The sequence below is a fragment of the Carex rostrata genome, chromosome 25 (assembly GCF_964058835.1).
Source record: "Carex rostrata chromosome 25, lpCarRost1.2, whole genome shotgun sequence".
NCBI classification, from domain to species: domain Eukaryota; kingdom Viridiplantae; phylum Streptophyta; class Magnoliopsida; order Poales; family Cyperaceae; genus Carex; species Carex rostrata.
In genome coordinates this window covers 1,199,159-1,223,480 of record NC_135942.1, presented here as the reverse complement: position 1 = coordinate 1,223,480, position 24,322 = coordinate 1,199,159, and the positions used below count along the sequence as shown (strand labels likewise).

The 24,322-nt window shown below is 34.2% G+C and overlaps 4 protein-coding genes across 4 annotated transcripts; all 4 read right to left on the bottom strand.

The window, feature by feature from the left end:
* Nucleotides 1-2,825: 2,825 nt before the first annotated feature.
* LOC144543814 (protein KINESIN LIGHT CHAIN-RELATED 2-like) lies at nucleotides 2,826-6,492 on the bottom strand. The gene is made up of 3 exons (XM_078292224.1): nucleotides 5,076-6,492; nucleotides 4,048-4,303; nucleotides 2,826-3,353 (listed from the first exon to the last, which is right to left on the bottom strand). The coding sequence occupies exons 1-3, from the start codon at nucleotides 6,421-6,423 to the stop codon at nucleotides 3,053-3,055; spliced, it is 1,905 nt and encodes a 634-aa protein (XP_078148350.1). The 5' UTR covers nucleotides 6,424-6,492; the 3' UTR covers nucleotides 2,826-3,052.
* A 2,560-nt stretch (nucleotides 6,493-9,052) lies between these two features.
* LOC144543977 (malonyl-coenzyme A:anthocyanin 3-O-glucoside-6''-O-malonyltransferase-like) lies at nucleotides 9,053-10,764 on the bottom strand. The gene has a single exon (XM_078292422.1). The coding sequence runs from the start codon at nucleotides 10,593-10,595 to the stop codon at nucleotides 9,210-9,212; it is 1,386 nt and encodes a 461-aa protein (XP_078148548.1). The 5' UTR covers nucleotides 10,596-10,764; the 3' UTR covers nucleotides 9,053-9,209.
* A 5,992-nt stretch (nucleotides 10,765-16,756) lies between these two features.
* On the bottom strand, nucleotides 16,757-18,012 carry LOC144543753 (LOB domain-containing protein 16-like). Its single transcript, XM_078292148.1, has 2 exons — nucleotides 17,677-18,012; nucleotides 16,757-17,208 (listed from the first exon to the last, which is right to left on the bottom strand). The coding sequence occupies exons 1-2, from the start codon at nucleotides 17,968-17,970 to the stop codon at nucleotides 16,909-16,911; spliced, it is 594 nt and encodes a 197-aa protein (XP_078148274.1). The 5' UTR covers nucleotides 17,971-18,012; the 3' UTR covers nucleotides 16,757-16,908.
* Nucleotides 18,013-19,960: 1,948 nt separating this feature from the next.
* LOC144576316 (nucleolar/coiled-body phosphoprotein) lies at nucleotides 19,961-23,964 on the bottom strand. The gene is made up of 5 exons (XM_078326650.1): nucleotides 23,618-23,964; nucleotides 22,646-22,929; nucleotides 21,894-21,983; nucleotides 20,925-21,265; nucleotides 19,961-20,349 (listed from the first exon to the last, which is right to left on the bottom strand). Exons 1-5 carry the CDS (start codon nucleotides 23,883-23,885, stop codon nucleotides 20,085-20,087), a joined length of 1,248 nt encoding a protein of 415 aa, XP_078182776.1. The 5' UTR covers nucleotides 23,886-23,964; the 3' UTR covers nucleotides 19,961-20,084.
* Between the last annotated feature and the right edge of the window lie 358 nt (nucleotides 23,965-24,322).

The window sequence follows — 24,322 nt, the reverse complement described above, 5'->3', positions numbered from 1 at the left end:
GAAATAATTTCAAACAATCTAAACAATATTCCAAATAATTCTAAACAATCTCAAGAATATAAACAATATTCCAAATAATTCTAAACAATCTAAACAATCCAAACAATATTCCATGATTCTAAACAATCTAATCAATCCAAACAATATTCCATGATTCTAAACAATCTAATCAATATTCTAAACTATTCTAATTAATATCATAAACTATTTTAATATTAAAAAAAAAAAAAAAACCTGATTACTCTCTCTGGCCTCCTCTTCTCTTCTCTTCTCTTCTTCCCGCACCAAATGGCAAAACTCAACTAAAAATTCGGACATTTCAGCAGCATAAGCCACGGGTCTACAGTGCCTCTGCCACGTGTCGACACCCCAGTGCATGACCCCCACGCGTTAAAAAAAAAAAAAAAAAATTGTTTGTCCGGTTCACGGTTAACCGAACCGTTCTTTCCGCTAAACGGCTAACTGAACCAAGCAATCCGGTTAACCGTTAACCGGACCCAAACCAAATTTCCGGTTAACGGTTAACCGGACTATTTCAAAGGGTCCGGTTAATGGTTAACCGGAAATTTGGTCCGGTTAACCGTGAACCGGTTTGGGTAGTTTTAAAAATTGATGGCCGGTTCGGTTAATTTTTAAAATTCAATTTATTTTTTGGATATAAATAAAAAAAATCGGCGAAACTGACCTAGTCGCAGTAGCGGCACTACCAGACGCTTCAAATTCTTTCCATAATTATTACTGGAATTCATATTACTTGAGGTAGGTACCTCTATTTGTTAAGTTTGAATCTGGTCCATTCGTGTACAATCCAAGTTTGTAAATTTTACACTAAACCGTTCTAAACCTTAATTTGGAAATGGACTACTAATGGAAAATTTTCAGTTAGGCCCCTTTATACTTGGATGGACTTTGGGGGAGGCTTTGGGGATGCATAATTACAATTATATGATTATATCACAATATGGAAAATCAAAATTCTCGTCAAATTTTTTTTTTCTTTTGCTGATTAGGAAAAATAAAGTGCTAACTAACCTAAACTTAGCTAAGAGGGGATGGATGAGCGATGCAGCTTGCCCATTATGTGGTCTCCCCGAGTCAACTGAATATCTCTTCGTTGCTTTTTTATATCCCAAATTTGTTATTGGATTGCACGTTTTAACAACTTTCAGTTTAATTGTGTTTAAATTGATGACTTATGGTTTTAATTTAGATAAATTTGCATCCATTCCCTTAAAATGATATGATGCTTATCGAACTTATTAAGGCTGTTGTTCTTTAGACAATGTGGTTAGAGATAATTTCTCTGTTTTAACAAAACTGACAGGTTTAATATTAAAGTTGTTGCTTTCAAAATAATTTCTTTAACTAGTTTCTGGTGCAAATTAAACAAATAATGATAATTCTCTTTATAATTTTTTTTTAGTTTTACCTCTTGATACAACTGATTTCCAGATGCCAATTCAGAATGGTACAGGAATAGAGGAGGAACAACAAGGGGAAGAGATAGGAGCGGCAGAGGCCCCCTCCCCCCCTCCTCCTTTTGGGTACAACAAGTGAGCAAGATCAATGGAATGAAGATTTGATTTGAAAAGTTATTGAATATCTAGTTTAATTTATTGACGATATGTTGTTTCTGATCTTTACTACTACTTTTGGGTACAAGAAGTAGTGAAGTAGATGTAAAAACTATTTCATAGGAAAATGGTACCATTTCGGTACCGACTTATGTGAATAACTCTGATTTCTCAATTAAATCGGTGAGAATTTTTCATTTTTCCTTAAAAAAGAAAATCTGGTCCATTCGTTATATATTAAAACGATTTTTTTAAAAGCACGTGCATTATGGAATTGAACCGGATTGATTTAGATTATGATTAAATACTCTGTATTAAAACTCAAACGGTACATTAATCCGTACTTGGGAGTACGATCTCTTAACGGGTCGCTTTTAGTAAGACCACACAAGTACATAACCTATATGTAGTTCTATTATGAATTCAGATCCGCTGAAATTCCAAAAAATATTTCAAGGACTTGCAATTCCAAACTCTCCCTATCTCTCTCCTCTTTTGCTCTCATTAACTCTTTGATGAGAGAGAAAGAAGAGAGAGGAGAGAGATAGGGAGAGTTTGGAATTACAGGGACCCTAAAATTTCCTTTGGATTTTCAGCAGATCCGGATCCTTCTATTATGGGTCGTTCGGCTACATGAATTAAGCGAGCATATAGGGTCTCTGGCGTTAAATTGAAGCCAAGTTAGTACTAAAGCAAAACAGCAAAATTTCACATTATTATTGAACCAGATATTGTGGTAATTTTTTACAGCTTTTTTTATTTTAAAAATAGATTGAATTTTTTTAAAAATCAGAAAGATAACGATTTTTTTAATAGTATGAAAAGAACCGCATCAATTATGCATTTATTTTGAGAATTCGCTAAAAAATTGCATATTTTTTGTGGTTTTATAAAATTTTGACCAATTCGATTGAGAACTAAGAAACACTAAAAAGTTTCATCAAATATATTATAATGTCTTCGCGAAATCTCAGAAAACTCGCACATTTGAGACGGTTCCTTCAATAGCATTAAAATAATTTCATCATCTTTTCCATTTTGTATGAAATATTTATTTTCTTCAAAAACAAAAAAAAACTAATATTTTGAGCCGGCTCTATATAATTCCCTGCAATTGAACAAAGTTTTCGAATAATTTTTATTATTTTTTAGATGTGAGAGTTGGTGCTGGTACAAAACAGTTATTTCTTCTTTACTGGTGTAAAATAATGCAAGGAACAACAAACGATGAAAAGAAATAACACATCAGACTAAAGAACAAAACCTTATTTTATGGCAATACATGCTCCGATTAAGTTTGAGAGAGAGGGAGAAAAATTTAGTACTACGTAACTTTTTATAATTATTATAGTAGCCTAGGGGAACAATGATAAAGCTCTTCATTTTCAAACATATATTAAGGTACCTATAGTGTCAAAATTAACAAGAAAAAGGACAAAAATGAAAAGGTCAACTGGAACAAAGTAGACAATATGTCATCAGCAATCTTTTCTACTTTCATTTTCAAGGAGCTTCAATATGTCATCAGCAATCTTTTCTACTTTGATTTTTGATGCATCATCATCATCATCATCATCATCATCATCATCATTGTCATCATCATCATTGTCATCATAATCATGAAATTGTGGAGCAGCAGTGCTAGAAAGAGCACGGGAGGCCTTTTCCCTTAGCTGTTTGTAAAGCCGATTTGCTTCTTGAAGCTCCTCTAGTGCACCAGGTCCATGGCTCGACCATGCATCAATCACTTGCTTCTGAAAACTTATTGCAAGTGGATAGCTGCATAATGAAAAAAAAATTAAAACTGAGTTAAACACACTAAATAAAATACTTACGCCAATGGCAATAGTTGTTGTTAAGAAACAAGAAATACTAGGTTATCATGTCCAAAATTAGAAAAACATAATCAATATAAAAGTTTAACAACCAATGTTATCATGTCTTCTAATATTATCAAACCAGTTTATACAGTTGCCTCTCCTTCCATAACCCACAAAAATGATGCAGCAAGAAAGTGGTTTCTAGACTTTCAAATGCTGAAAACACAGCGGGAAGTATAGCAATGCTAATATGAAATGTAGAAAGATAAAACCGGACAATTCAGAGGAAAACATACACAGATTTCACATAATCAAATATTAATTTCTACACAATAAATAAGCAAGAACAAAATGTACAACTATTTTCCTTTTACATGGCAAAATACCATCTTGCTACAGCCCATTGCACAGCAGCCTGTAAAGATTAAATTTGGAGCTTGATTTCCAAGTAAATATTACCCTTCTGTGCACAAATTAAGTCTCTGGAACCTATTAGATTTGACCCAGCAATTAAATTTTTCATCATATAATTTGGTTTGGTTTTGAAACAAGTGCCTTACCATGGTACTTGTAGAAACTCAAATATGGTAATCTATATCAAATGATGGCATTAGAGATGGGAAAAAAAGAAAAAAAAAAAAAAAATAGAATACCTTTCCATGGCACTATAGGCATTGGCAAGACTCTGACAGGCCCCAATAGTATCAGCATGGTGGGGCCCAAGGGAGACCTCCATTACATCCTTGGCCTGTGCGAACATCTGTGCGGCAGTCTGGGGACGTTCGAGCTCCATGTAAGCTGCACCCAGATTGTTGTAGATGTACCCCACCCCAAAGTGCTTCGGCCCGAAACTCTCCTTCATTCTCTCTACCGCACTCTCCAGGTATCCTACCGCCTCTGACACCTTACCTGATATACAAAATTTAAAAATATACATATTAGCTCCAGGAACCTTAAAAATTGACAAAGTTCATAAAAACATACACTGTTATTAATTGTTCGTTCCAATATCAATCCGAACATCAGAATGCGATTTTAATTTTAGCAACCTAAAACTATATGGTTTACTCTCCTTCATTCTCTCTACTGCACTCTCCAGGTTTCCTACCGCCTCTGACACCTTGCCTGGTATACAAAAAATTTGAAATATGCATATTGGTACAAGGAGCCATAAAATTTGAAGAAGTTAATAAACATACACTGTTACTAATTGTTTGTTATAACTTACAATAACAATTCCAATATCAGAATGCGATTTTAATTTTGCAACTTAAAAATATATGGTTTACTTAGACTGGTAAACTAACCAGGCTCCATTTATAAAAATACCAAACTGGGGATAACAGGAAAATATAATGGTTAATTGTTAACTAAAACAAGTTGGAAAGTAATTGTAAGTTTGATGCCCAAAAAAAGTAAAAAAGTAATTTTTATGCACAATACCATATAAAATGTGTCACAACTGTTCTGTAAGTCCTAATCTATTTTAGTCACTGAAGTTTAGAACTTAGAAGAAATACAAGATTGATTGAGTACACCAAGTCCTGCACCTAATGAAATCAGCACTTGAATATGTGTATAAATAATTGGAAAACGCTATCAGATATAAACTAAAATCATGGTAATTTACAAAACTAAAACTGAATTAGGCACAGTATGTCCTATAATTAGATTAAATTACCTGTCAGTAGCAGCAACCATCCGACCTTGGCCGAGACATTGCACTCGAGGTGTTGCTGACCTGGCAATGTTTCAATTATTTCAAGACTCCTCTTCAGTATATTTATAGCCTTATCAAACTCATTTGAGTCTTCATATATAGATGCTATTTCTACATAGGCATCAGACACACTCTCCGGTGACTCATGCTCCTTCTCCTCGAGAATTTTTTGAGCGGCTTCTAGACATCTCTTTGATTCGGTAGTGGCATTTCCTTCGCTGGACAAGGCCTTGGCCAAGGAGATATACACCATGGCACGGGTCTCACTACCCTCCTCAGTCTTATCCACAACGCTTCTTAGGGTTTGAATTGCCGCCTCATACTTCCCTAGAGAGATCTGAATATTAGCAGCATCGATTTCTGCAGTGAGGAGGTCCGAGTCCATGCCCCACCTTTTTAACACCTTTTGTGATTGTTTGTTCTCTTCTAGTGCTTTATCGTGTTTCTCTAAGCCGGTGTAAATCACACCTAGTAACCTCCGGTCATGCGCCACCTCGACCGAATTTTGACCCAATTTCCCCTGATGAATCTCTAGTGCCTTTAAACATAGAGGCAGGGCCTCCTTGAAATTTAACACAGCAGCATAAGCCTCAGCCAAATCCCGGTAACCTATACCCAATTCACGACTATTTGGTTCATACATTGATTCCTTGATCTCTAAACATTTCCTTAGGTTGATTAATGCCTCTTCTCGCCTTCCCATGGCAGTTTTTGTATTGGCTAACTGGAGATTCACCGCGTGGCTAACTGGCCTAATGTCAAAACTTTCATTTCCATCCCTTTCCAGTGTAGAAATTATACGATTTGCCCGGGTAAAAAATCCCAAGCTATCATTGAACCGGTTCAGGTTGTAGCAAGCAGACCCAACAAGGTGAAGTGCCATGGCAACTGAAATCGAGTTCTTTTCACCAATCTGAAGGATTTTAAGAGCTCTCATAGCAAAATCCAGAACTTGCTCATGGTTTTCGTATCCGATTGAGTCAAGGTGTTGACCTACCTTGAGGCAAGCGAGGCCGAGCATTTTGTCCAACGGGTCGAGTGTTGTCTCAAGTTCCTTGAAAGAAGATATAATCTCTTCGGTTGATGTGGCGTTCTCGAATCTCTCTTCAATGTTGGATTTCTCCTTGAGTTTTCTCTGTCGGGGAGAGAGAACTGGAGGGAGGGGGCTCGGATCGGAATGGAGAGAACGAGAGGGGCATTTTGGGAAGTGGGGAAGAGATGGGACTTGGGGACCGGGGGGTTTGAGGAGGGTTTTGGGAAATATCCTGGATTTGAGGATCGCAGAGAGGAAACCTGATGCTCTTCTCATGGCGAAAGAGGGGAAAGGGCTTTGAGCATAAACCCTACAGAGAGATACTTCGCTGAACACTACAAACGGTCTAAGAGGACACTAGTACGGGGGTTTCATTTACCTAAAGTAGCACAAATGTTTTATTTATATTTGGACCGTCCGATCATAATCCAGACCGTCCGGCCCGAGTGCCAAAGCAGATCTGACGATTCGGATACAAATACAAAATTTAAGTTACTACAGGAAAATGAAAGGCGGTCGGTTAGGACTCATGTAGCGCATGATTACACGAGTCTTATTAATTCTTAAACCCTATAGATAGGTATTTACAGCACTATATTATCTTCATGCAGAGCACTTACAATAGAGTAAAAATGAAAAATAGATGACATGTTCGCTGCACGAAGTGAAATAAACGCTGTCAATGTATTACGACTATTCGCCCAATCAGGTCCGTCCGGGTTGTATGACTTTTGTGTGCCAAATGAGGGCCATGATCTCAGGGCCCAAAAATCATGTTCGGATAAATTGCTTCGGCCTATTGTTTAAAGCTTATTTATTTCTTTGGGTTGGGCTCTAGGCCCAGCAAAAACTAATGTTGTAATGGAACATTTTATTTAACAAAAAGGAACTCACAAATCACAATAAACGGAGATGCCAATTTCCATTGATTGACTTCATTATATGGCATTCTCGTTCACGATTAAAATATTATATGTTCAATCAACTGCTTTGAGATCACTAATTCAGTTTTCCTTTTTATTTTTATTTTGAGAGAGAGATGATATGTTCATTAGTTTTTCTTTACATTGTATAACTACTATTTGAGATACTAATTCAGTTCACTTTTTGTTTTATATCGTAGGAATGATTGAAAGAAGTAAACTTTTGACTTTTTTTCCTTCCAGAAATTGTATCCATCACATTTTAAATTAAATATCTGCATAATGCTTTATGCTCCTACTTAATCGCCAAAACCGCATCAATTCCATTTTTTAAAAAATCAAATATTTTGTAAAAGAGTGAGGTCGTGGTTATATGCATATTAAGCATTATTCTAAATAGAACGCTATACCGTTTTCGAGCTATGTTATGAGATAAAAGTGCGCTATTTTAGCTAAAACCGCTATAGCGTTAATAGAGGTCTGTTATATGTGCTACACATTATGCATTATAGCGTACACTATGCTACATAGGCTTTTATTTAAAGGCCCAAACTGAAAATTAATTTTAAAAATCAATTTTTTTCAAGGTCCAGATTAATTTGACCTTTAAATAAAAAAAAAAAAAAGATAGATAGGTTATTCCATGATGTCTATATTTTTTTAATAGAAAAGAATATACAACTTATAGCATGATGCTTAGGCTATTTTGAATGGAAAAAGATAGATAGTTTATTATATTATTAGAAATATTATGAATAATAATTTGAATTTTGTACTGGTTCAATATGAATATTCTAATTTTTTAATTAATTTTGTGTTACTTATTGATCTATGAGACTTAATATAATATTGATAATTAGTAGAAATATAAAATATAAATTTTAAACAAAAAACACTGTGTATGATAGTTTTCGCTATAGCTATGCTATTCGTAATAGCTTTTTTTTTTTAGCCTTTTCACTATAACGTGATAATTGCTATTTAAAACATTGATATTAAGGATTTGATCGTTACTACACATTCAAATTTTTATTGAAAAGTTTAAATAGTGGATGCAAGCTGTTAAATGTGATCTATATATAAAATGTATTTGGAGATCAAAATTTAAATATTTTCTGATTTTTGTATTTTTTTTTAGATAGGTAGAAAATCAGTGTTTTTGCTTTTGGATGGTTCAGTATATTTAGATCAAGTGATTTTCTAATTATCTAAAAAATAACAATTTTTTTTTCTAAATATAAAATTTGATATCTAAATATATTTTTATATGAATATCATATTTAATAATTTGGATCAAAGAACTTTATAAATAAAATATGAATCCATAACAGGTCCATCCATAATATACAAATTACCATAGTCTCACTCTTTTGGAAATTTTTTTAATTGATTGATAACAAACATTTATCCACAACTAAAGTCTTTGTTCATGTTCCGACTTCTTCTCCATTATTCAGATTAGAAATTTTGATTGTTCTGTACAGGGGATGTCTTCATTAGCTCTTCCTTTTGGGGCTTCTCTCTGTATTTTGAAAGGTCTTTGGATTGTATTCCTTTTGCCTTTATTTTTTTTCTCTGATGTTGTAATTTTTTTTATTAAATGAATAAATACTTGCCTTTTATATGTTTTTCATTTACTTCAAAGTAAGTAAAACTTCAACCTCACTAATGACTAAGTTAGGTATACTTCAATTGATGCCTTTTGTAACAGCAGCATGGCTTTATCATTGTATTACATCATGACAGCCATTTCTCCAATATAGAGAAACAGGGATTGATAAAAGTTGAAAGCTACCTTCCACCAAGTAATGCGTAATTTGGGGAAATCTCTTTCCAACTAACTTCAAAATGTGATCAGATTGATTTTTCAGTAAGTTGTTCATGCAATTTGCTAAAATAGAAAACCTAAATTTACTTTTATTGTTCTGCACTTTTGTTACAAAGTATGCAATTTATAATTGCAAACCAATAACTATAATATTCAATCATATAAAATTGAAGATTTTTGCTATTATTGACTTGTTTCATTTATGAAACTTACACCGTTCCCAATTAAATCGCCTATACCAAAGTTCTTCAGAATAAAGAATTAATAATCACTTAGGACTTATAGCCTTCAACCTACATACAAAAATCTTTTTATACATATAATATACCGTTAGAGAAGCATAATTCAAATTGCTGCATCTCATTTTCCGGTAAAACTACACCAATCTCGATTCCGCCCTTTCCATCCCGGCTCTCAGCAAGTGAAACTGTGCCCGGCGTATGCCCGATTGACGGTAACTCCACTTTCATGGGCCGGCCCCACCCGAAATCCACATCATAAACCCTATATCGAGGCGAACCACCAACCGACATTGGTCGGTTTGGTACAAGTGACAAAATTTTTCTAAACCATCCTTCAGCCCCTTGTAGCACACCTTCATCTAGCCCTTTTATTGCTTTTCCAATTGCCATAGCTGCTGTAAACACACCTCCCTGCAAATGCAGTTCCTGCAAGTTGGCCTCCACAAAGCATGGCCGCAGACAATTACCAAAATACCCTGTTGGGATCAGTGGTTGTAGACGGGACCTACAGTCCACAGAGAATAACAAATGTGCACTTTTCTCTGTGATACTATTGTCAGTAATGGTTTCCTGGGATTTTATGAGGCAAACCCATGCGTATGCACATGCAACTGTAAAAGATGAACAATGCAATGGTGGGCCATCTGATTTGGCAATTAGACCTTCTTTCAGTGCATCAATCTGCTCACGTGTTAACACAAATGTAGAAATCAACGGTCGAGATTGGTTGAGAGGAGAAGGAGACTCTGATGCTGGAGGCGGCCCTTTTGACAGTATTTCCTTCATTTCAGATAGTGTCTTCGAGTAGAGCTGATTCGGGTCGGATATTATTGCCCGGTCAAATAACGGAGGAGGTAATCCGCTCGCTTTAACGGGTTCAACCCGGCAAGAGGAGGCCCATGACTTGACAAAATGCATGAAGCTAGAATCATCACAGGCAACATGGTGCATAGCAACTCCAATGCAAATTCCTTTTCCTGGAAAAACGGTTACTTGAATTGCGGTAAGTGGGATTGTTCCATCATTTGCACGGGGAAGTTGCGGCACCAGCGAGTACAGTCCGGTGAAATCTTTCATTTCATTTCCTGTAAGCTCGTCAAAGTCTGATGAACTCTCGGCCAGAGAGAACGGAATAGTATCATTTGCACAGAAGTAGAATTCAAATTGGTTGTCGGGTGTCATTTCGGGGCAGGGACGGACCCGGCCTGCTAACGGGTAGAATTGTCGGAGGGTTTCAGAAAGAGATGATTGTAAGGCAGGAATGTGAGTCAACTTGAAATCGACGGTCGAGATCGGGAGAGAGAAGAAGAAAAGCCGTTCGACCGGTCCCGTGAAGAGCCATGCCACGTCGAAGAAGGAGAGCGGTATAGACGACGAGTCCGGTACAGAGCCGGTTGGCGGGGATACTTGAAATTCATCAATGATTTTGGTTTTGGTTGATGAATTTGATGCCATGTCTTAATTGAGGGAGGAATGGATCTTGGAACTGTGATTAAGAAATGGAAATAGATCTAAGAAAGGAGGAGAGGGTTGAATAATTGCATGTTATAATGTATTTTTATGTAGTAGGGTTTGGTTGGACTTTGGATATTAGTTATGATTGGATTGGGATGGGGGTAGGAGAAGAGAATAGAAAGCCGTTAATGGTGGGGTTGGTTTGGTGAGCATAATGATTTTGCTTTTTCATTTTCTTTTTTAATTAGGTTAAGTGGAAGGGTTAGATGGCTTTATGCTAATTATTTGGAGGTATATTTTAATGCATGTTGTACACATGCAAGTTTGTTAATTTCCTTATGAATTTGATGGTTAATTTGAGGAATATTTCATTTTTTTCTTAAATTCAAGATTAGCAAAATATGGAAATTAAATTCATGGTTTGTTTATTCTTTTCCTAAAAAAAAAAAAAAAAAATAAACCATGAATTAGCAGTTCTATGTTAGTTGTTTTCAAACTGAGGTCGCTACAAAAAGAAGAAACCTTTTGGGCCTATTTACAGAAGACGAACTATTTAAATTATAGAAAAGCCCCAATTAGGCTGCTTTAGATATATTTGGGCTAAGTGTGGATTTTGGCCCAATTGGATAAAATTGCTCATGTCACCAAATTCCAAAATATATGACGACTTCACATCGGCTGCAAATAAACACTTGTCCCTTGAATTCAATACAACTTGTATTTTTCTTTTTTGCTTTACTACAGCCCGTAGGCATCATTTTGTATTGCTACAAGGCTATAAAAATGTCATTCCTTCCACAATTTTTTCTTTATCTTAAATTACAGTATCAAATCAGACGATTACTACCTCATTTTTTAGTTTGAATCCGGTCAGTTCGTTACAAACAATACGAATTTTAAAGGAGCTTCGAGTATTACAGATTTGGACCGGTTTGACCAGAATTTTAAGATCTAGCCAGACCTAGCCAGCCAGCTCGTCAGCTCGCAAGTTAGCTCAGGCTGGTTTGTCACGAGTTCAAGCTGAGGTTTTAGCTCGAATGCCCTAGGTCCAGCTCACTCAACTGTAGCTTGGTCCATAATTAACAAGTTGAGCTAGAGCCTAGCTCGGACCGAGCCAGCTCGTTGACACCCCTAATGCAAAGTGTGTTTGTATTTTTTAATGGATTATTATTTTTCCTTTTCGTTGATAAATTGTAATTAATTTAATAAATTTAGTAAACAAAAACCAACTTCAGACTTTGTTCCACAATATCTTCATTAAAGAAAATTTAAGTAAAGATTGAAGATCAAATTTAAGTAAAGATTGAAGATATTTTTGTCTCTAAGTTTCGAAACTGCCACCTTTTACATAATTACATGTATTCACTAAAGAAAATGAAGAGAGGAAGGAGGGAGCGAGAGCATGATTGTATCTGATCGATGTTGATTACTTGCTTTGAAACCAATTTTTTTGAAAGGTTTGCGGAGAAAAGTTGTGTATATAAACTTAGTGAATTTATTCACTTCAATTTGAAAGGTGGAAGATGTGAACTATTGCCTCTCTTTTCATCACACGACTGTTTTTGAAGCACAGTCTTAATAATGAAACATAATGAAAACGCCTTTTGTATTATATAACATAATGAAAACGCCTTTTGTATTATATACAAGTAGATCAAAATCATTATCCCTCCCACTGAGCTCCAACTAATTTTGGCACTTGAGCAATGTGATCCATGAATTCCACCGTACAACCCATCCTAACCTATTTTATTATCATTGGTCCAGTTGGTTGGATCAAGCAAACACGAGTTTAGTTTTAAATTAAAAATGGTTGACCCAACTAAACAGGTGAACCTTATCCATTGCTGCCTTGAATTTAGTAGCTAGCAAACCACTTGCTTTGTTTGGTTTGGACACTAAGACCAGGAGAAAAAAAGGGGGAATTTCAGGTATAATTTTTAAAAATCTTGAAATTAAGTATTCCTTCCTCTGAAATTTATAATATCGTATTTATCCCTTCTAAATTTCAAAAATGAACAAATTAGTTTAATTTATAATTTTTTTATTAAAATTTATTTTAAATTTATAAAGTTCTTATTTTACTCTTCATTAAAAAAACAAAAGTAAGTAATTAATATAAGAAAAATGTTCAATCTTCTAACTAGTTGATTTTCAAAAGTAAATAATTTATTTCTCTACTTATGACGAACATGATACTTTACAGGAGCTTTATTGGCGCATCTCTTTATTAAGGATTGAGTCCACGCGCATATGTGCAGGGTTTGTGAAGGAGCAAATGATTTTGTTGAGGAAAAATATATCATGATTCATATAATAATTAGCTAATATAATTAAAATCCTAACTAAATAGCAATCCTAAAGAAATAAATAGCTAATATAATTTGGAAGGAACTGGGTTTTTGAAATTATATTATTAGCTATTAAACTATATCATGTTTCAAAATTATATTAGCTAATATAATTTGTTTGTTGATCTTCATCCCTAACGTTCATTCCCTTTGACAAAACCAAGGTGTTGAAAACTGAGCATCCTAAATAGACTAAATTTAAAATATGTGAATTTTAGGGATGATTTAAATAGTGTTATAGAAATTTAGCACCAGTTTGTATACAAAATTGATAGACGTCATGCTGCTAACATAGCAGAATTTTGCTCTAATTTAGCACAAGAAAAAAAAAAAATTCCTCTCGGTTTGAAGTTTTATAACTGAGCTCATATTTAATTGTGGCTATGACTATTTTACAAACGTTTTTAGTTAATATATTTGCACTTAATTGTTTTGGTTAATTTTGAGGGGTGATGCTCAATTTATCGTAGTAACCATTTGATAATTAATGTTGATTTAACATCTTAAATTCTCATTTTAGTAGAGAAAATATTAGATTTAATATTATGACATGACTTGTGTGTTGATTCTTTTTGTTGTTGTTATTGAATATCCATGACCAACAGTCAACACAAAATTAATTGAAAATTTGAAATACTACCATAATTGCTATAATTTAGCATACTCACTTGTTTATCCTTTTGATCTTGTATGTAAAAGGAATTCAAAATGTTGTTTTAGAAATGTAATTAATTAGAGCACATAATCCTTCTCAAAACTCAATTAATTTAGATGAAAGCGGCGGGTCAATCAACCGCACTTAAATTATATAATTTTGTTGTTGATGTTTGTGTAATTTTTAAAGGAATTTTTTTATAAACCATAAATAGAAAAACAATTTTTAGGGAACCAGTATGATTTTTTTTTTTTTTTGAAAAACCACAAAGACCGAGTGGAGCATTCGGTCTCCACTCTTTTTTTTTCTCCTCACCATTTTTTTCAATTTTTCACAGATTCGGCCACATAAGATCCGAATAATCCTTTTATGTATATGTATAGAGAGTGACTTGAAATTTTAAAATCCAAAAAGTCGATCCGAACCGTTCATCTTGTTTTCCATATTAATATGTGCTTGGAGACCAAATTTTACATTTTTCTGAATTTTTTTACTATTTATTAAGTCACTTCGAAAATTGTTGATCCAACGGTGGCTTAACAAAACAGTAAAATTAGCAGCCACCATTGGATCAACAATTTTCAAAGTGGCTTAATAAATAGTAAAAAAATTCAGAAAAATGTAAAATTTGATCTCCAAGCACATATTAATATGGAAAACAAGATGAACGGTTCGGATCGACTTTTTGAATTTTGAAATTTCAAGTCACTCTCTATACATATACATAAAACATATGCCACGCCGTTTGCCGCACGGAAAAGTTGAAAAAAGTTGAAAAAAGAGTGAGACCGAGTGGAGCATTCGGTCTGGAGAAAAAAAAAAAGTGGAGACCGAATGCTCCACTCGGTCTTTGTGGTTTTTCAAAAAAAAAAAACAATCATGCCGGTTCCCTAAAAATTGTTTTTCTATTTATGGTTTATAAAAAAATCTCATTTTTAAATGTATCTGTACAATCTTAATTTGATGTGAACTTGATCTTATCAATCCATGACTTGAGCTTTGTCACTGGATTTCTCCATTTCTTTCTTGGGGTGATAGAAAAAGTTGTAGTAATTGGTTTTGAACTTTTGATTTCTTTAACTATGCTTTTATATCCTTTTTCTTTCTTAAATTGTGTTTTTCATTAAATTTTTGTTTGTTCTATGATCAGTTATGTTATTATTAAGAAAGGTTCATTTTTGCGGGGCCACATTAATTAAGCTTTTGAGTTTAAAATTAATGATTAAATTGCTATATTTTTTTTTAACACCCAGTACTTTCTCTTTTCATTTAGCAGGGGACCCAGTAAAAAAGCAAAGTTGTACGAGTAAAGATATTAACAGAACAGTTTTTGTTTCATGCATAGCAATAATATAGTCAAATCAATATTGCATATGACTTTTGCACTGCATGAAGTAAGAACTACTTTGTCAATATATTTATCCAGTTATATTGCTGAAGCAATTGATACAAGAAATTTAATAATTTTTGTGAAGAGTGATAACTGAACTTCTCAATATATCTCAAAATATGCGCCAAATTTGTTGCTTTGATGAAGTCCGGAATTTTCCAAAATCAACTCAAATTTTGAGATATCTCAGGAGACATGAATTCCGGTCGGATTGGAATCACAGTCACGCTAGAGAAATTAAAAATAAATAGTGGGATTTAGAAGGAATTAATAATGTTACAAAACTTAAGAAAATGGCCTAATTAGTTGATCAGGGGGGGACTACAGTTAATAATTTATAATTTATCGCATGTATTGTAATTAAAGATATCTAACCTACAAATTAATTAATTAATAAGCTATGTATGATAAAGTCATAACCTACAACGAAACCGCGTATGATCTAATTTGGTAGCGTTGCATAGGCCACATCCCAATGTTAGTCCGCGGAGTTCCTTCAAAATCCGCTACTAAGACTAATTAAGAGTGATTGTTTATTTATTTAAGCTGATCTAATTAATACACATGTAAAGCTCTTTAAAGACAATTTTCTTTTGCTAAAAAGAGAAAAAAAAATATCATATTGGGGGAATGGGGATGATTAATTATTTTTCCATTGCATTATTTTGTGACGCGGCGAGTTCAATAGTGTAGTCATCTACAAAATTTTGTGTAAAAAATAAAATAAAATCAAGGTTTTTTTAGCACAGCATGCACCTGTAAAATTTGATTTATTTATTTTTCTTCTGTTTACAACCTTATCATGTACTTAATTATCAGTTAGCACCTGAGTCAGACATTAAACTAATTTACCGTTGAGGAATTAATTTACTTATGATAACTCTAGCGGGCATACAATTTTTTATAATACATTTATTTGATATTTTTATAAATATTGTCTAAACTAAAAATTTATACTATAGTATTCATTATTTAAAGATGTTAAAAGCATAAACTTAGTTTAGAATTTTATAAAATATCTATGTTTTAGAGTGTTATAGGAAAATATCTTGGAGTCTAAAAATATCTAGAGAAAGTAGTCTAGAGTGTTCTTAAGAAATATCTAAAAAATGAAAAAAAATGAAAGTAAGAAGTATTAAGATATTTTGTATGAGGTGTATAGGAACGAAATCCATTTCTCTTGAAGAAAATAAGGACCCTCCTCTCTCTCTCTTTTTTTTTTTGAAAACCTGAGACTGCCCAGGTGGATCCTCCTCTCTTTCTCTCTCTACTTCTCTTTTTTTCCTTTTTTTTTTTTAAAAGGAGGACTCTTCTTTTCTCAAAGAAAAAAAAAAGTAGATTCTTATATAGATTTAGAATATTTTTAGAAGTAGTATAAATAAATGTGCTATGTAATTGCAACAAAAGAGGAATGCATGAAATTTAAATCAATATAAATTTTTCTTTTTATAAAGAAAGATGGAGATCTAGTATTTCAAATTCTCTTTTCGTACACAAATGACTCCCTCCATTTGAGTTTAAAACTCGAGTCTCCCACACAAATAGCATCGCTCTTTATCACAAGATCAAAGCCGGTTCTCAAATAAATATAAACTAAATTTATTTGATCATTCATCAAAGAAGTTATTAATTAACCACATTTAAAATGTTAAATTATTTGATTAAAAATTAAGCAGTTTTCTAATTATTCCAAATTTAATATACGTCCTATCTAATTAATTAATAAAAAAATCTTAAATTTTTTGATAAGATATCTAATAAACCCACCTCATAAAAGTTGGATATAGGCTTGAACTACAATTAACTTATAATCATCCGATTTTTCAATCCCTTAACATCTCTACTATATATATATATAGAGCCCCACCACCTAAATCAAATATTGAACTACACTTAGCAAGTACTTAATTTCTAAGATTAAGAGCTGTTCATCATGGTAAATGCCAAGGACTGAAGATCTCCAATCTCATTGTGACCAGCAAATCTCTTGTTACATTGTACTAATTGATTTGATAGAATTTCATCTTTCAATCCAGTTTCTTGCACCAGAGCTCCTTCATTCGTGTAATAATCCGTAGAATAATGAGGTCTCTTGGTGCAACCTACTGGTACTGTCTTTTCACTGATATTCTGATTTCTTTGAGACGATTGCACTTCCAAAAGGCCATATGCTATTTGTGCCTTCGTTTGCATGACTTGTGCTTGGAGGATTGCCACCTAGTACAAACAAACGAATAAATTAAAGCTCAGCATATTACTTTGATATTACTATGATTATGGAATGTTTTAGACAAGTAGACCAAGGTTCACTTATTTAAAAAGGTTCACTTATTTAAGATTCATTTTCTAATATCATTGTCTTTAATAAAAAAAGCAACAACGATTGATTGTTTCTAATATTATTTAACATTATAGTAGATTGCATGTGTGCATAATTACATGACATATTACATTTACATCAAATGTATAAATGTGATGTATTGAACAATTTGAAGTATTAGTTAATATCATTTTGTTTTAATTTGTAATATGAATGGCTTATACCTGAAATTCTAAATACTAGCATGATAATTTCTACTAATATTTTGTATGTATCCATGCCCGGTGGATTGCAGTTCATATCCTAAACTGGCACAATTAGAGAAAATTAAATCTAACAACACACACACGCACACACACGCACACCTGCTGTTGCAGAGCGAAGATCTGGGCGACGCACCCGTATACCGGGTCCTTGATCCTGGCCTGAGCCTCATATGCAATTGTGACCACAGCCTCGCACCTGTCGGCCACCGGCAGGTGCATCAAAAGCTTCGACACGTTACTCGCACCAAACACCTTATGGATTGCCGCGAACCGTGCCGCACCTTGATCACAACTGAAGTACGGTGCAAAAACACAGTCTGATACGCACCGCCTACGCAGGAATTTGCATGCACCGCATGGTGAACCTGTCCCGGTTGCCATGGTTTTGCTCATACAGGTTTGAACTGGTCGTGTCAAAAGAGAATAGGTATATTGTATATATATATTTGAAATGAGGGGACAATGAAGGGAGAGTGTATGGTTTGAAGGGAACAAGGGTATTGATGGAGAGTTGAATAATTGGGAGCCATGGTTGAAATATATTTTGATGGTATGTGATTTGAATAATAAGGCGCTTCAACAGATAGCTATAAAATATATGGAGATAGATTGAATGAGTGAGTTATGAGTTATGACAATGTATAAACTATAAAGTATGAATTATGCGCCGAACGCCGCACTAAGAGGTAGCTCGTTTTGTTATGCTGCTGCTTTAATTATTTATTTGTTGGGTATAGTTTAGGTTCCCGTCGCTTAATTGTTGACGGTGATTTTTCTCTTATTATATTATATATATATATAGCACATAAGAATAAGCCATTACGAAAATAATGCAATTTTTTTTATATTTTAAATTGGACTTCATTGTTGTTGCAACTGTTTTTGAAAAAATTGGAACGAAAATTAATTATTGCATTGTTGAAACTGTTGCATGATATGTATACATAATTGTTCAGTGTACAGTGTACAAGCGACGGTGATTTTTCTCTTATTATATTATATATATAGCACATAAGAACAAGCAATTACAAAAATCATGCAATTTTTTTATATTTTAAATTGGACTTCATTGTTGTTGCAACTTTTTTTGAAAAAAATGGAACGAAAATTATTGCATTGTTGAAACTGTTGCATTATATGTATACAGTATACATAATTGTTCAGTGTACTGTGTGTACACCCAACTTTTAATATATTTATTTAATATTTTGAAAAAAATATTTAAATTAAAAAAATGAAAGTTTATAGGTGGATATTATTTATTTATTAAAATGACACGTATATAAAATTTAGAAGTTTCATGTTAAAAAGCTGGATCCCAATGAACACCAACTACTTTAAGTCTTCCTCTATAGTCTCTAAATTCCATTATTTTAAAGTAGTAGTTTCGGCCAATTCGTGCAACATCTTTTGTCTTTTAGTACATAACTCTCTTGCTTCAGATAATTTAATACTCAAACCTAATCTGTTAAGTTTAATTGACATCAACGCCATCTTAGTGTATGGCTGTATATATCATGTAGCCATGCATTATTCATGGGCTTCCGATTTCTTTATTTATTTTCTCGCCTGCCAGGGTATGCCACATTGGCAACAACTTTTTTTAAAAAGTTATTTAACCTAATCTGTTTAGAGAGTAGTAGCACACTTACTACTGAGTACATGTATACAAATAATCCCGAAATCTCGTGTCCCCAATTCCCCACAAATCCGGGTGTGGCTCCTCCATCCTTTGAACACAAAATATTTAAAATATTTCAATTCTAGACTGTTCTTATCAAATTGGACGATTCAAATGGGTTTGGATTTTTAAGTAGTGTCGACTAAGAGAAACTTTTTAATAACTTTTCGAATGAAGTTGAGAGCTTGTATAATTTAAAGGTATTTTTGAAAATTTAGTGAAGTCAATTGAATTTACTCACAAATGCGCCAATGATTGCTCGGACTATTTTCAAGATACTTGAATTAACCTTTGATTTTTTTTTTTTTTTTTGCTCTTTTAAATTAACATGTGGTGAAGCAACAGTTTAGAACACTAGAACTGTGAATTTTCCCCTCTTGACTCTCGTCAAAAGTATTTGCAAACATGAAATTACTGTGTTCATCTGCGAGATCCATCAAGAGAGATGTGATTAATACAAGTAATAAATCCTAAAATAGGATTAACAATTGATACATAAACAAAAATAGCTAGACTAGCTCTTTTGCCATTTGTCTTATTAGAATAGCTAAAATCAACTTTTTGTAAGAACATGCTTTTCTAATAAGACAAAGGAGTTAAATTCATTATTCTAACTATTTAACCCCATTCAAACAAAACACAAGCTATTCCGAATAACCTTGTTCTAAAAATAGCCTATTCTTACTCCAATCAAACATTCCCAAAATGTTTTCATTTTACAAGCATTGTAGCAAATAGTCAGTTGAGATTTAGATTTATCCATACAGCAGCCCCCAAAATGATATTAACTAATTAAACGAAGATAAAAAAAAAAGGCGACAAAATCTCAACCGAGCCACGTTTGGCAGCGGCGGTCCCCACCTCCACCGACAGCACGGCGGATGCTGATCTTCTGGTGGGCATACTTCTCCTGGAGATCCTCAAAGGCATTCACATCCAGCTTCCCAGTCACTGATTTACCCTGCCGCCTCCTTATCTGCTGCTCCTTTATTGACCCCCACAGCTTTCCTATCGCCTCCCTTTGCAGCCTTGTGAACCTCTGCACGTTGTCAAATGCATGCTTCACTAGTATGTCGATTGAAGTTTGTGTCCTGACATGAACAAGTTTTACCGAGCGTTACTAAATAGTTGTTCTGCCTAATTCCAATTATAGGTGTTCATCAGGTCCAGTTTAATTGGTTTTAAACTGAACCAAGAGAGTTCGGATTAAACGGTTTGATTTTTCCAGTTAAATGGATCGGTTTGGCTCATTTTTCTAAAACCGGTTTAATTGTTTGGTTTGGTTCGGTTTAGAATTCTTTAAAAACCAGTTTAGACCGAACTGACTGAAAAAAAGGAGTGTAATTCTTTTGAGACTATTAAAAATTAATTATGATTTTTATTGATCTTCTTATTTCGGTTCAACTGAAATTTAGTTCAGTTTGTTTGGTTCGATTTTAATTCGGGATGAGTTTATTTTGGTTGAACCGGTTGTATTTGAAAACCGAATAAAATTTTGGTTTTAAACCGAACTGAACCGATGAACACCCCTAGTTCCAATGTTCAAGCAAGCAAAACTAACATACGTAGCACAGCTTGCGAATTTAATGAAACCTAAATTTGATACGGATCATAACAGTATATAAAAGTATGGCAACTTTGTAAAAAGAAATCATGAAAAACTAACCACGGTATCCTGTATCGCTTGGCAGCAATTTCGAGGCATTTCAGTAATGCTTCTCTTTGTAATATCAAAAACCGCTTCGACTCATCTTCTTCTTCCTTTTTATTCAGATAGGAAATCTCTTTCGCTCGTGATTTCTCGTGTTTCTTTGATTCATTAGCAAACAAATCGTCCAATCCAAATGGATCAGCTAAAGCATTATCTTCTTCTTTAGTCTCTGTCCCGGTCCCACTTGCAGGGCTTTCAGCTGCTGTGAGTAATTCGGCTTCTTCCTTGTCATCATCTGCCGTTGCTAGAGGGAGGTTTGATATAGCTTCTTTAATCTTGGTTACCGTCTTTGAGAACTGTGAGAAGTAAATCACCGTTAAATGGGTTCATATATTTTTTGGTTCCATATAGGTATGAACAGAAACCATAGAAAACAAAACATCAAATTGATCTTTCGGCACAAGACTTGGCATGCTGGTGCATAACATCCTTTTATGTTGAAATGTAGATGTGAAATAACCAAAACAAACACAAACATGTACAAATACACAAGAGGTCCTTAAGTTAGTTTTGACATTATTTTCGTGAGTATTGACCATCATCAATTTTTTGGCAATGTTATATGGAGTTTATGACCACAGAAATTGTTTTTAGTACCTCAAAGTAGCTTTAGCCTTTGCACAGTGTCAATGATCAGGCCTGTGAAAGGAACCAATTAAGAATCTCTACAAATTTAACGGTAAAACTTATTTTTGTATTCCACTTACCTGTATGTTACTTTTACTTTGATTGAAAGTTGAGAATCCAATTTCGATTCATACCAACAACCACCAATTGACTCATTCCACAGTCGGTACTGACAACCACCGATTGACTTTTGCATATCATTCATTTTAAATCTTTTACAAATATATTAATTCCAACAACAGCAACTTCAATATGAAATCATAAGAAAAGAAAAGTCTCAAATAAATTTGCACCTACCACAAAGCTGTCATCAGTATGGAGATCATTTGCTACAACAGCATGCAACGTCCAAATGACCAATTGATTCTTTTGTTTCTTGTTAAAATGCTGAAATACAAAAGGAAGCAAGAAAGTGGTTAACTCAATGGATGCCAGGAGAAGGATATAGCAATTTACAAATAATTTTCTGCAAGATAATTATTATGTGTACCAGTATTAATACAGCAAAAGCTTGGTTTGTTGGTAGTCAAGGAGATTCACAGCTTGTTTCATTAGATAAAATTAGGCATCCTTCCAAGTTACTGATCCTAAGTTTTGCAAATATAAATATGTGGATGCTCTCTGTCCCCATTACATACTAACCTAATATAATTATCTGGCCTGAGGGGTGTCACACCAGTAACCAGACTGATTCACCAATAATCCGAACAGTCTAAACAAAAATTAAAAGAAGAAAAGAATGAAAATGAACAGTCCAACAAACACCAAACCTATGGTTTGACACAAGACAAATATCATTATTGGTCCTAACAGATACATTTTATAGTAAACATAGACTTTTTATACTGGGGCCAGATTATTTAAGCTTTCCTATTTTGTTTCATGTATATCATATATTTGAAATTGGACAATTGCAATCAACTGTAAAAATTGTTGCACCAAGATAGAAATTTTGCCCCTAGATGTGCCCAGTTGAATGCTCAAATAAAAAATATTCAGATGATAGTACAAAAAATAAAAAATGAAGTAAAAAACACTTGAAAACGTACCTCAGCACCTTCCTGAGCTGCAGTGAAAAGTTCATGATAATCAGCACGAACTGAGGGCTCGTTACAGATTGAAAGAGAATGCATGGCTGCCTCTAACAAAGTATAAAATTGATCACTCGTCCCTTCCTTGACGCTACCCGCTTGGATCAGTTGCAATGCCAGCTTGGATGCTTTACTGAACTTTGATGGGTTCTTTATGTGAGAAGCAATTTTCTGCATTGCCTCTATAACTTGAGTCTGAGAAGCATCAACACTTGTTCTGAATCTGAGTCGCTTACCAGATGCTGATTGACAGAATAAAAATGTTCAACCAACACGAATGAGTTTGAATCTTATAAATTTTTTAAAAAAGTGTTATGGTGCAGAGATAGAAACAATAAAGAATATAGATTTTTAAAGGTGAACGAAGAAAATAACCATCAAAGGACATAAAAATCAAAATTGTAGATTTGTCATGTGGGATTGCCGTTAGGTTATTGCTAAATCAGATGTTAGTCTTGGGGTTAACTTTGATATGAAGTCAACTATTGTCAGTAATCAAGTTTAACCTTGTTTAATTTATTTTACAGGTGTAATTGCATAATTAACAACTAATACTGGATTAAATGAGAAATACGGCTCCCATGAAGCTCTATTTGCATACAAGGTGCTTTAATTTACTTGAGGTAATCAGTAGATAGCTTATTGAATATGGCCAAGTACCTCTACTTGAGGTAATCAGTAGAGAGTATGTCACTAAAGTAATAAGTGGTTAGGTCCAGTAACAGTGTGAAATTGGACAGTTCAGATGACACAACATAACTACTGATTCAACTTCCATTTGAACTATTGTTTTAGAAGATTATTATGTTCATTCTTTGGTCAAAATCATAATAACTATAAAAACCGAGGATACCGCAAGGTGTGTTACTGGACCTTAGTAGCATATTTGCACAACCAATTGTGAATAAAAGAAAAGGGAGGTAACAAAACCTTCTTCATTCGCATCCGAAGGTGGATCCGCAAAAGAGGGTTTGCTTCGCTTGAGAGCACTCTTAGGAGCCGGAGCAGGGGGAGGTTCTGGACCTTCTTTGATCGAGTCGGGGGGAGGGGGCTGAGAGGAGGGTTTGCTCCGCTTGAGAGCGCTCTTCAGTGGCGGAGCTGGAGGAGGTGCTGGACCTGACACCGGAGCAGGGGAATCTGACCTCCGGCGCTCCGGCGCCGATGGCGGAGGCAAGCCCGCGAATATGTCATCCACCATCCCCTCTCTCTTTTTCCCTCTTTCGTTTGGGTCAGTTGGAGACTTGGGAATTGGGTCGAGGCAAGAAGGTTCAGTACGAAACGAAAGAAAGGCAACCAAATAACGATTCGGATTGGCGACTCCTTAATGGGCCTGATGGAGGGAGCCGGCCCATTTTCTAAGGTTACTAGTTGGGCCTTCTTCAGCGAATCTCGGGAATTTTATTTGTGAGAATTAAATTATTTGAATATATGGGATATCTCAAGAAATACCAAAACCCATGAAAGGTTCAAACCTAACCAAAGATATCCAAATCAAATCAAATTACATTAAACCCAAATCAAATTAAATAAAAAATTCAAACCCAAATTAAATCTAATCAAATCTAATTAAATTAAATTAAATTAAACCCAAATCAAATTAGATCAAAACTAAATTAAATTCAATCAAATTAAATC